At 47.4% G+C, this 13,303-nt stretch overlaps 1 protein-coding gene across 3 annotated transcripts in view; it reads right to left on the reverse strand.

Annotated features, from left to right (window-relative positions):
• TPD52 (tumor protein D52) overlaps window positions 1-13,303 on the reverse strand; it is a 374,408-nt gene that overhangs the window by 64,320 nt on the left and 296,785 nt on the right. For all 3 annotated transcript variants that reach the window (XM_086965920.1, XM_086965918.1, XM_086965919.1), the window contains exon 3: window positions 9,132-9,280. In XM_086965920.1, coding sequence (XP_086822046.1) covers window positions 9,132-9,280 — 149 coding nt within the window. The remainder of the gene's footprint in view (window positions 1-9,131; window positions 9,281-13,303) is intronic.

Below are 13,303 nucleotides of genomic sequence, written 5' to 3' on the forward strand. Positions count from 1 at the left end.
AATACGGGTTTAGGGAGGGTAGATCGACAAGTGACCAGTGCCTAAATTTGTATCTTTTGACAGCAAAGTATACGAAAGCAGGCAGGGGCACGGTCTATATGGCATTCATGGACCTAGCCGTGGCCTTTGACAATGTCAATAGGTCTAAACTATGGACCATGATGCATAACCTAGGGATAGAAGAGGGGCTGATCAATATCCTGAAAGAGCTGCACTGGAACACCACGGCCAAGGTTCGTTTCAGTCGAGACGGGGGGCGAACTGATCAATTTTTATGTTCAGGGGGAGTAAGACAAGGGTGCATATTAGCCCCTTTTCTTTTCTCCCTTTACATTAATGCCCTAGAGAGTGCCCTAGAAGTTGATTCCCCCAAAGTAGGACCGCGTCATGTCCCAGTACTATTGTACGCGGATGACGCGGTCCTGCTGGCCAGGACCCCAAGGGCTTTGCAACTCCTGGTGGACGGATTCGTTAAGTTCATGGGGGACTTGGACTTGTCTGTCAACCTAACAAAATCCTTTGTCATGGTGGCCGGTAAAAAACCTACTAACAAGAGTGTGTTCAAAATTGGGTCACAGACTCTGGGCAAAGTAAAGACCTTCCCCTACTTAGGGCTGCTAATGGATGGGGACATGTTATTTAATCACCTGCTTGAGGCCCATTGCACTAAGCTTGTGTCCTCAAATGGGGCTATTTTGAGCTTTGCCCGTAGATTGGGACGCTGGTGCCCAGAATTGATAATGGCATTATATGCCTCAATCAGTACAGCTAAGGCCTTGTATGGTGCTGAGATATGGGGCTTTAGGGACTGTAAGCAACTTCAACAGCATGAAGATAAATTCTTTCGGAGAATCTTAAAAGTCCCGCAAGCCATCCCTGCTGAAATTGCCCATGATGAATTAGGGATGCCATATATTTCTGATATTGTTAAACTAAGGCCAATTATGGCATGGATGAGAACTTGGACTAACCCGGAGGCCGCTCTGACCAGGGAAATAATTACAGACTGCTTACAATGAGAAAAGGCCCTACAAATCCCCTGGTTGAAATATGTGAAAGACTCTTTAACAAGTATTGACCAGGGCCAGCTTTTTAATGATCCCTCCTTGATTGTAAATAGTTGTAAAATGAAGGTAAAAAATTGCTTTTAGAAAAATATGTCGCTGACAGAAGAAGTTGTGGCCTGGCAAAGAAATCACTAGCTGCCTATGACCTTGTAAGAAATGGAGGGAGAATGGAATCATATCGGTTTCTTATGTATACCCAAAATGATCGGTTTTTAATGTGCCGTTTTAGGCTCAATTGGTTACCAAATATTTTAGCTTACCCTGCTGGTTTTACCGTATCAATTGAGCAGAAGGGTGCCTGCGGCTGCGACAATAGGTCTCCGCAGAACACCCTTCATTTTGTACTTTTATGTTCATTTTATAGTAACCCCAGACGATTGTTTTTGGTAGACATTTTAACCACATCGCTGCTGTGGTTATTTTTCCCCTGTGCTGAAAATTGCCAATTTGCTGGTGTCATGACGAGCTCAGCTCGTCATCAGCACAGCTCAACTGTGCCTCATGACGAGCTGAGCTCGTCATGAGCATGGAAGGGGTTAAAGAAACAGAAATTCCGCCAAGCAAGAACTGCATTGTTGTTTTTACAGAAAGCCACTGATCCCCACACCCTATGTGCCATTTTAAGCTTTTTAAAAGTAGCAGTAAGATTGAGGAATACAAGAAATGAATTAGTGTTGTAAAATTATACCTGCCCCGTGAATCATATCCTCTCTTCTCTATTGTTTTTAACATGAAAAGTTCAGGAATGAAATGTAATGAAATGCAATGAAATTTTATGCAATGTGCTTTTATGAGGAATTTTTATTCTTCGAAATAAAGATTTTACTGAACTGACTAAATTATGGGCCTAGAGAAAGAAGATAAGCCGTAGTTTTTACTTTTCGTTCTGGGCTACAAGTCTGTTCTCTGACAACATCTTGAATGGCAGTATGGATATTTGATACTATCAAAAAAGCATGGTTGAGTGCACATGTTGGAGTAACTAGGCTTGTCCTAATTTGCGGATATACAAGTTTGAGGCATCTGACAGAGCAGGAGGTAGAGCACTCTATCACAAACCATTAAGGGGCTCTAAAATTAATACAGCACAGTAGAGCAATATGCAAGTGCCATTCAGAAGGACACAGATGTCAAGGTCTCCAAAACTAAATTAACTGTGTTGACAATCACTGCAAAATTAACACTATCATGAATCAAGCATCCCACAATAGGAGTCTTCCCTAGAATTACATTTATTAAGACGACATAACAGCAACTAATCTTACGTGACAGAGTGGTAGAGTTTTAGTACTGCATAACAATATGAAATAACCACAGGAAAATCCTTATCAATAAGGTTACCCCCTGAGTCACATTTTGAGAACATGAACAGCATATATCATACTAGATCTTTTGCATAGGTCAATCTAGCAGAGGATTGATTGGCAGCATTAAAGACAAAGTGGCAATGGTTGGACGATGTGCTGCGGATTCAACACATGGGACTGTTAAACCTCCTTAAGGAGAGAGGATGGTAGGTGAGGTCTGAAATGCAAATGGTATCATAGCAAAACTGGATGACATGATTGGCAGACTTTCTTAGAGATTGATAAGGCAAACATTACTTACCTTAACATTACTTACAGGTTGTAGTGCTGTAGATTCACATGCTCTGAATACTCGAGTGAGAGGCTCGGAACATACTTCCCCTGAAATTCACAATGCACCAGGACACATGCTCCATCTTAAAACAAGGAGCAAGTGGTAGCACAAAGCCCACTGGATACCAGAGTCAATTTGCAAGGGGAAATTTTGACGTTCCCTTGTTGCGTGTCAAGGCTTTTTCTGTCTCGGCAGATATGCATGGCCATGCAAGTAGGGTACTGTTTTTATCGGGAGAAGTGTGGGAATGCCAGGTGGTAGGAATTTTGTAGATACAACCAGATTCCTGCACTTTCCCTCACAGAAATTGTGATTTTTGTGAAAGGTTGCCATTTGCAGGGTATTCTGGTTAAGTCACATTACCCTGGACTCCTTTGGGTGTCTAGATTTCAGACATATCTGGACAGGTTCCTAAACTTGAGGAACAGAATGGGAAAAACTGTGCCCGCTGGATGTGGAAGAGTGACCCTTTGCCCCAACGGCTCTGAGGGAATCCTCAATTGCCCTCCGTACCGTTAAATACAAAATTTTTTGCACAGAATTTATCTGACCCAGAAAAACCTTTTGGCAGATGCAGAGAAGCTCAAATCTCCCCGGTCTCATATGCGATACTCAAAGGGGGGACTTTCTCCAAACTACCTGGACATGCACAAAACTTTACCTTCCAATCGACCTCTCTCCGATAATGACCCTTCTGAACTTGGTCGAAGACAAGGGCTTTACACATACTGAAAAGATCTTGGTCCAATTGTGCCTTGTGACTGGGGAAAGGGACATAGCGCAGAACTGAAGAAATCCTATTTCCCCAGTTATATCCGAATGGTGGGCAGTGGAGACATGCAGCACCCTGTAGCAGCCAATATATAAGGGGCATGGATACGTTATCACGTTAATCCTATGTTAACACTATCTTACTAAGAAAATGTACATAAATTGCTTTAAAAGGAGGAGGAGCAACGCACTGCGCAGGATGGCCACTTATGACCTCGGCTACTGCTAATCATCCTGGCGTTGGAGCCCACAACCAGACGGGAGTTGTGTTGCTGAGCCTCTGACGGTGACTCTGGCCCCACTATGACATCGGGGGCCAGATATACGCCGTCAGACAGTTGCGGCCTAGAGGGCGGCTGGGACCTGGGGCTTGCGTGAGCCCAGTGGCTGAGGCGGAGTGAGTAAACAGCGGGGCTGGGAACCGGAAGTCACCAGTCCGGCCCGCTGAAGAAAGACAGCGGTGCGGCACCATATTGGGAACGGAGGAGTCACTGCACACAGAAGACTTGCCTGCAGTCTCTGGCGCATCGGTTGCGACCCCCCGGACCGCGCTGGAGCCACTCTGATTCGGTGAGACTGCGGAGTAAGCGGCGGGGGGGCATCGGGGAGGAACAGACAGGCCTTAACCTCCCCCCTCAACCCCCCCGCTTGCAGATACTTGGACTGGCCAGGTGTAGCTGGCATATGGTGGTGCTGCAGAGTGTGAGAGGGGATACCAGTGGTGGCGTATGGGTCCGGGGCCAGCACCGCAAAACTAGCTGTCCCACATGGTTGCCTGGGGAGTAATTAATGGCGCAAGAGACTATGAGCGCTGCCACGCCGTAGGCTAGCGGAACATCCTGCTGCGGGCCTCTGGGGTTATAGTCCCGCTTGAGGATAAGGCGGACGCTGTGTGCTGTCTGTGCAGTCTTCTGGGGATTTGATGAAGTGGTTCTTCTACTGTGCGGTCCCCCGACTGTGCGTCTGTCGAGTTGCTGATACCGTCCAGTAGTGTTCCACCGCTGCAGCCGATTTGCTATGATGGCCCACCCGTGTGTGTTGTGACCCCTGACGCCCCGGCTTTTTGGTGGCAATGGGCTATGCGCTCAGTGGGTCCCGGGTCGCCCGGCCTGTGAGGGACGTGACTTAACCGGCTTGACTCTGGCCTGCACCCTTGGCTCTGCCGTTTTGTGACCACGAGCCGTTGCTCCCCCCTGGGGCGCCTTGCTTCTCTGGCCCGTCCCGATTGGTGACATCAGGCAGTGGAGGGGAGGACAATTTAACGAGTGTGGTTGACCCGGCCCAGCTTCTCGCACGGAGCCCAAGAGCGGACGTGATCGTTGAGCAGTGTTTCAGATGGCGACCAAGCCGGATACCGACAAGAATCTGCCCAGGTCATCCAGAAGAACTAAACAGGTTCAGTCCAATAAGCTGGACCGTTACACCATGCATAAAGGCTCACCTGTAGAACTGAAGCAGGCCCAGTCGGCGGGCGGTGAATCTTCAGGAACACTGGCAGAATTGACGCTGCTGGATGTGATGGCAGCTATAGAAGGTGTCCAGTCGTCATTGGGGCAGAAACTGGAAGCTTTGGACAGTAAACTGGACACTGTCACGATAGAGGTCAACCTCATCCGGGCGGATCTCAAGAAAGCGAGCGAGAAGGTAAAATCCTTGGACATAAAGACGGCCAGCCTGATAGATGACATGGCGTTGCTCCAGCTGGAGGTGCGGGAACTCAAGGCCTCCTGGGCCCTGACTGACAAGAAGCTCAATGGTTTTGAGGAGAGAACCAGACGCAATATTATCTGCATCCTTTGAGTTGCTAAGAAAGCGGAGAACCCGGCCTAGACCTGTTAAAGGATATCATCCTGAATTACCTCAAGCCCAAGGGACTGGGTAACTTTTTCACAATTGAGCGGGCACACAGGGTGCCCGGGGGTCGGCCCAGGCCTGGGGCGCCACCTCGACCGATGATTGCAAGGGTCTTGAACTTAAGACACATGTCATGCTGCAGGCGACCCGCTCGGGGGTACTCCGGTACGAGAATGCCACCCTCTCCTTCTTTCCTGACTTTACACAACTTGTCCAGAAACAGCGTCAAAGTTTTCTAGCTGTGAAGTAGAAACAAACAGCGACAAGGGCCTGAGGTATAGGTTTCCGGCACGCTTGAGAGTGGAGACCAAAGGGAGGACCTGGTTTTTCGACAACCAGGAGGTTGTATCAGACTGGATTGACAGCCGTCCCCCGGCCGAATCTGAGGGGCAGAATAGTGAGGGAGAAGGCGAACAACAGGAGCAGGAGTGACAGAGGCAGGCGGAACTGTGCGACTATTGTGGATTGTAAGGTAGTGGACCTAAACCCACTGATGTTTCTTAATCTGTTGGTGCAGTGCTGAGAGGTGTGGGGTTACTCCGAACTTGGGACTAATGTTTGATGTGGAGCTGGGGGGGGGGGGAGGGGGGGGGGGATGTGGCAGGACATCCACTCTCCTCCTCGTTACTACCTTTACTTAGTTTGTAGAGTTAGAGTGTGGGGTGACGGGCACACTGCCAGTTGGGGATGGGTGTACACCGTGAGCAGTGGTGCAGGAGGGGGGTACAGGGTTTGCGGGGCTCCAGGTGTTCGGGGCCACGCTGTTTGGGGGTTTGTTTGGTTTGTGCTTTTTTATCTCAACATCAGGGAACAGTGTAGCAAATATGATGCTTCTATACAAGTTTGATGCCGAATAGTGGGAAGCGATCGGGGATCAACGTGCTCAGTTGGAATGTGAATAGCTTGGGCGATAAAAACAAGAGGGGGATGGTTAGTCAGTTTTTTAGGCGTCACTCCCCAGACGTGGTGCTGCTGCAAGAGACATCTCATCGGGAATAGGTGCATAGCCCTACATAGGGGGGGGCGCATGCAGGATTCACGTCTGGGTCGAGGGGTAGTCGCTATTTTACTTAAAAACTCCTTTCCCCTAAACATTCAAGCTACGTGGTACGATCAGAGGGGGAGATATGCAGGCATTTCCGGCCAATGGGAGGGGGAAACCTCTTTATATGTTTCCGTCTACGTCCCACCAGGTCTACAAACTGATACATTCAGAGATCTGGCGTAATTTTACTTACTCTGCCCCATGGCACCCTGGTTATGGGAGGAGATTTTAATGCGGTGGTTGACGGAGAAACGGTTCGACACCCTGCTAGATTGCTGCGTCCGGCGCAGAGGTGGCTCCCTGGCTGTTTGGACACAACAGGGTTAGTAGATAGTTGGCGGACGCTGAATCAGAGTGGTGTACAGTGTACGTATGTGTCATCTGCACATCACAGTATGTCTAGGATAGAGTACATCTTAGCTCCGGCCGCACAGGCATGGGCTGTTCGGGAGGCGCGGCATCTGGGGAGCGGTATTTCCGATCCCTTCCCAGTTTGGTTGCAGCTAGAATTCGACCGAGCCGCCACAGGCAGGACCGCTCCCATCAACCCTTGGCATTTACGGGACCCCACCATTAAGAGGGACATATTCAAAGCCATGGACAGGTACTTCCAAGACAATCAGGGTACAGTGGACTCAGCGCAGATCTTTTGGGAAGCGTTTAAGGCGGTAGAAAAAGAGGGAGAGGCAGGCCGAGTTGGAGAAAGCGGAGGAGGCAGTGATAACACTAGAAAGGGAAGTATCCCAGACAGTAACCCCAGAGGGTCCCCACCGTCTAAAATTAAGCAGGATAAAATTGACAGAATGGCTAGGGAGGGGGCCAGGGCACAGTGCACAAGACCCAGAGTAGGGTGTATGAATTTGGAGACAAGGTGGGAAAACGGATTGCTTGGTTGGAAAAGAAAGAGCGTGGGTGTTTAGGTTAGTGCCTGAATTGCAGGGGGAGGCCTCTGTAATGATTGCAGACCCGCAGGCTATTGCTGAAAGGTTTGCCAACGACTATAGTATGGTGTATCGTTCAGAAGGAGTGTATTCGGAGGAAGATAATAAGGGGATGATTAAGGACATCCAATTGCCCAGGCTCTCCGTAGACGACCGTACGTACTTGGACTCCCCTCTTACCAACAACGAGGTAGCGTAGGTAGTCAGGGGGGCTAACTCTGGCAAAGCCTTGGGCCGAATGGCATCCTTGTAGAACTCTACAAATGAAATTCTAATAGGCTAGCTCCATTCCTCCAATCTAGGTTTGTGGAGAGCAGGGATAGGGGGAGCTTCCATATGATCAGCGTATTGCGAACATTGTGGTTATCCACAAGGAGGGCGAACCCAAAGTGAGTTGTTCATCGCATAAGCCCATCTCACTCTTGAATGTGGAACCTCAGGTCCACCACGGGGTCTTAGGCCGGGCCCCAACGATTCAGGAACCAGTAGCGTTGGTATCACTGGACACTACCATGGCATTCGACAGTCGAATGGCCCTACCTTTTTGCGGTGCTGGAGAAGCTCGGCATTGGACCGGAATTTATAGGCTGGGTGCGCCTTATCTATTCTGCCCCTTTAGCTCGAGTAGTGGTCAATAACCGTAAGACCACCGATTTCCCCCTGAGCAGAGGGACTAGGCAGGGATGCCCCCTGTCCCCACTCCTGTTCACCCTGGCTCTGGAGTCATTGGCGGCATGGGTCCGACAGGACCATTCCATATGCGTCATATTTCAAGGAAATAGAGTACCTCCAGAGGTAGAGGCAGTTGCTCTGGGATGGTAAACCCTGTATAGCTTATTCCAAACTCACCCTCCCCTGGTACGACAGGGGCATACGGCTGCCAGATCTCAAGAAATATTATTGGGCCTCTCAATTGGTGGCAGTTAATCACAGGATATATGGGGCCCCTAATGACCCCGGCTATGCCATGGATCGTTGGCAGATGCCAGGGGGAGACTACACCAGACGCACTATATGCAGGACCCCGCAGATTCCATCTCACGGGTCCCACGGCGCATGCCGTCCAGGTGTGGCATGCGCCGTGGAATTTACATGGTCTCTGTGATGGACGTAGCAGCCTGCTTGTATCTAATGTGTTGTGATTTGGTCGAACTGTTTAATAAAAAGAAATATATAAAAAAATAAAATTTAAAAAAGCTATGAGTATCTGAAGGTTTCAAATATGACAAACCACTTGGTAGCTCAGGTACTACTGGGAGGAATAAAAAACTGCAAATGAGGCCAAGGGGTTCCATATTAGGAATAATATACCAAAGCTATAGATTAAGATATTTCATGTGTTGGAGTTCCATGAGCCTACAAAGGAATTTGCGCGGTCTCGAAACTACTCCGTGATTTGCAATATCCTTATAATGTCTGAACTGCATTTATCCCATGAATAAAATGCTTTTCGATTATGACAGCACAAGTAAGCTAGGAGCGCAAATACAGCCATGGCTCGAGGGGAATCATAAGCCTACCTGCACCATCCAAGGGACCATTAAAGAGCAGATATTGCACTTTTAAAAAAAGGACGTTACATAGCAAAATAGCAACTTTAACTACAAGACGCCTGCTGTCCTGGTGCAGAGGATTTAGTTGGTGTAAACATCTCTTAGAGTCAGCAACCACATGCGGTTTTGAAAAAAACCTGGGCCAGGGTATTGTTGGGAGCAGCAGTTTTACCCTGTTACTCAGGCTAAACCATTACAGGTAAACAACTCCCCCTCCATCCCAACAACCTTAAGTAGAAAGTGTGGTGTCTAAACATACACTGTTGTAGAAGCAACATCCTGAAGGCCTTTGGAAATGTTCTGTTTTAGCTCAGTCAGTGCCGTAACTCCCAGTTTTCGCTTAATTTCTGCAAGATGTTTTTCCTTGGCAGCTAACACCTGAGAAAGCGTATTAATTTCATCTTCTACCTAAGGGGAGAGATAAAAATCATCACATTATTACTATTTTTTTCTACTACATTTATTTTGTTTTTATGTCATGATAAACTGCAAAATAGGGTGCAAACTCACACCTGAAACAGGTGTAGACCATCAAAGGAGGCAGGAGTACATAAACATTGTTTACACAGATCATGCACATAGCAACAAGGAGTAGCATCAAGAAGGCTGAAGTGCAATAATAAGTGAGATGACCATATGGTACACAACTGAATTGAAATTACAGCGAACGGTCCACCGCATCCACAGGTAAGTCTAGGCCATACTATTTATACTTTTTTAGCCAGCTCCCCCAAACCTTAAACAATTTGAGTTGACACCCACTACTCCTGCAAGTTACTTTTTCACCTCCATGTATAGGTCTGTCCCCTTCCACCAATCTCCTAACATCGGTACTTCTGGTACTCCTCAGAAACGTGCCACATTGCACTTGGCAACAACCAGCCCCAGGTTGCTAAAAAAGAGGTTAAGGAGTTTAGCCTGGGGTATGTCCACATCACCTGGGATACAGAGTAGCATGTATTTGGGCTTGAGAGGGATATCTGCTCCCAAAACGTGACTGAATTCCCTCACGACCCGTGAGCAATATTCATGAATAGCTGAGCAGCCCCATATTGTGTGCATAAATGTACTACTTGCTCCACAAAATTCGCACAAATTCTGGGGACACCGCTCTCCCCATGCGCTGTAGGCAGTCACAATCTGTGCAGTATTTTGAGCTGTATCAGGCACAGCCAAGACATTATGGCCTCTCTTGGATGCATTAGGGCCGCCTTCCAATCCACATCATTCATATCTCCCACATTCCTCACCCACCTGCCTCTCAGCTTAGTCGGTGTATCTTGTATATTGCTGTTGAATATCTTGTAAGTAAGGGAGATGGTGTTATATTCAAGCTTTTCCAGTAACAGTCAACCCTTCAGAGGGGCATATTCGGGTGTATACATGTATCCCAGTCCCTTCGCTTGCCAAGCATGCCTGAGCTGTGCATATTTTAAGTATTGTTTCGGGTTCCTTTGGTACTCCGGAAGGGTCAAGTTACCCTCTTTCAGGAGATCCTCTATCAGGAAAATCCCCAGCAGATTCCATGCCCCAAAGCCCTGGAATTTACCCAGTTCCCACATCAACGCTCCTTCCCACGTGAGTGTTACCACGATTATCTTGCCTGCCTAATTTGTGCCTCTAGTGGCTTTCTTCCAGGCTCCAAATGCCACTTGCGCCGCTGGAAGCAACTGTTGAATGTCCTCCCCCGGTATATTTAATGCAAATATGACCGGATGGCGAACTGTGCTTGCCCCAGCCTGTAAGTAGAGTGTTCTATGTTGCAAACGGACAATCATTTAAGGTCACCATGATTGGCACCCAGTAGTAGGCCGTAACACCTGGGAGAGTGATTCCACCTTGTGTGCGTTAGGCTGAAGCGCCTTGAGCACTATCTTCGGGTGCCCCCCACTCAAAGTTCTCAGGTCTGCTTCTAGCTTGGCGAATGTGGTCTTTGGTACTGGCTAATAGGCCTGGGCGGCAAATTCCATTCCGCTTGCGGAATTTGGGTAATTTCCAGCTCCGCGGAGAACGCGAAATTGCCCAAAATTCTGCGTTCAGCGACTTTGCGAACATTTTTGCTTGTTTGCGAGATATTTCCCCCCCGAGCATGCAAACCGCGATTGCGAACAGTAAAAAAGCATTGCGAGCAAGCAATTCCGCATGTTCGCGGAATTTCTGCATGTTCGCGAAGATTTTTTACCGTTTCGCGGAGATTTGCGTAACGCAATTACGCAAATTCCGCCCACCCCTACTGGCTAATATAAGTTTTGCAAAGCATATAACAGTTTGGTGAGTGTGACAACTGCCCTAACCAGCAGCACAAGGTGCAATGAAGCCAGTGCTCTGCCTCTTCTTGGAATTTCAATAGTACGTGTACCAAGTTTCTTGACAGGCATTTCCCTGTGGGGAGTTCCATAAATGACCAAGTATTGAAAACCATTAGTCTCCACATGAAGCATTCGAGGGAGGATAGTTGGAATGACTATACCTTAGGGGTGGTAAAGCACTGACTTACCCGAGTTGATGTGGTAGCCACAATGAACCCCATACATCTCAAACATCTGGAAGATATCCGGAATGGCTGTCAGAGGCTCAATGACATACAGCAGCATATCGTCTGTGTAGAGGAAGACTTTTTCCTCTTCTCAACACGTTATTAAGCCTAGAAAATCTTTCAATTCAGCATTTTAAACAGAATTGCACTATGGCTCTAACCACTTACTGAAGTCAAACAAATAGAAATCTGCGATTAAAAAAACTGACTACAAGTAGCACATTCAAGCAACCGAAACAATCGGGTTTTGTGTGGTGCACTTATTGAAAGCTGCACAGCTAAAGATGTTAATCCAAGTTGTAGCTGAATTATTTTAAAAACGAATAAATCCCACTGGCAAGGATGACTTAATTGGGTTTAGGGACTTAACTCCTACGACTATGAAAATCTCATCACCAAATACCATAAGGTACCTATACAGAGTTCGGAAATGCATTAAAAATGCCTTTATTCATCTCACTATCCACTCCCTGTCTCTAGAAGTATAATGAAGGCCAGTGGCTGAGCACAGTTGCCTTGGTGCCATTTTTGCACCCCCAGACATGGTGGTGTGGCAGTCGTCAGCTTTTACAGTCCTCTGCTGCGCAGAGAATTTTGCAGCACACATAGGAATGGCCAGCTGCCAGCTATCATGAAGAGGTCTTCGCACACGTAAAGACCGCACCAGCCAATCAATTCTTTGTTTTTTAATATACCCTTCTTGTCTTTGGATCAGACGAGGTTAGGGGTCAGAAGCAAATGACACTCCTAACCTTGGAAGTGTCAGGAATTCAATTTTACTCTCTCACTATTGGGCAGGGAAGGCAGAGAGAAGAACAGACGCCTCCCTCACTATGGGCTAGTTGAGAAGAAGTTAAACACTTCTTAGGCACAGAGGGACAAAGTGGCCATGGGATTTAAGGAATTCTCCAGCCATTGTGCAAGGAATAGAGATACAACCATCCCAGCCGTCCACAAGGTAATACACACCACTCCTGCCCTTGTGCAAGGCTCGGGAAAAACACTTCCTCACCATGCTCGGGCATGTAGGGGCCAGCAGAATATCCACCCCCCTCCCTAGCACACCAAGGATAGATTAAAGACAGCCAATAGCCCAGTCTTAAAATAGAGTTTAAGCTGGCACATTGGCCCAATCTCTGAATATTCCCATTTTCTCAGTAACTGAAAACAGGTGCACTACGCTGCCTCCTGTGTATTTTTAGGTCTCGGCCTGCAAAAGACTGCGCACATGAGCAGTCGAGCTGGTGAGATTTAATGAGGTAGAGTTTTTTTCACTAGCGAGGTTAAGCCCCGCCCCTCTTTTCCATTTGCTAGCATCACCGTTCATGCTAAACGGTTGCCAGCCATTGGAGAAGAGGTCCTAGTGATGTTCTTCTTTCTCTTTAAGCCTGGTCCTTGCAGACTGGGTTCCTTGACTTACTGCTGTGGTAAAAGCTTTCTTATCTTCTTTAAGGGGCCATCTGTTTCGCCCCATAAAGAAGAAAAGGAACCTTTTACCACAGCAGTAAGTCGGGGCACCCAGTCTGAAAGGGATGGGGCTAAAAGAGAAATTTCTTTCATGTTAGTATAATCGCGGCACCCGCGCTTTACTTATAATATTTTAAAAGTAATGCGCGGGTGCTGCGATTATACCAAAATGAAAGAAATAGATGTTTTTTTATTGCTTTCATTTTGGTATAATTGCGGCACCCGCGCATTACTTCTAAAATATTATAAGTAAAACGCGGGTGCCGCGATTATACCAAACTTAAACAAATAGAAAATACATCTATTTCTTTCATTTTAGTATCGCCGTGTGTGCCGAAAATGAGCACCCCGAACATCATCACCACCACAAGGCTCATAAATGATGGACAACCGGCAAACCGCAACATCCGTGATAATTGCTACAAAAA

The sequence above is a fragment of the Lissotriton vulgaris genome, chromosome 4_1 (assembly GCF_964263255.1).
Source record: "Lissotriton vulgaris chromosome 4_1, aLisVul1.2, whole genome shotgun sequence".
NCBI classification, from domain to species: domain Eukaryota; kingdom Metazoa; phylum Chordata; class Amphibia; order Caudata; family Salamandridae; genus Lissotriton; species Lissotriton vulgaris.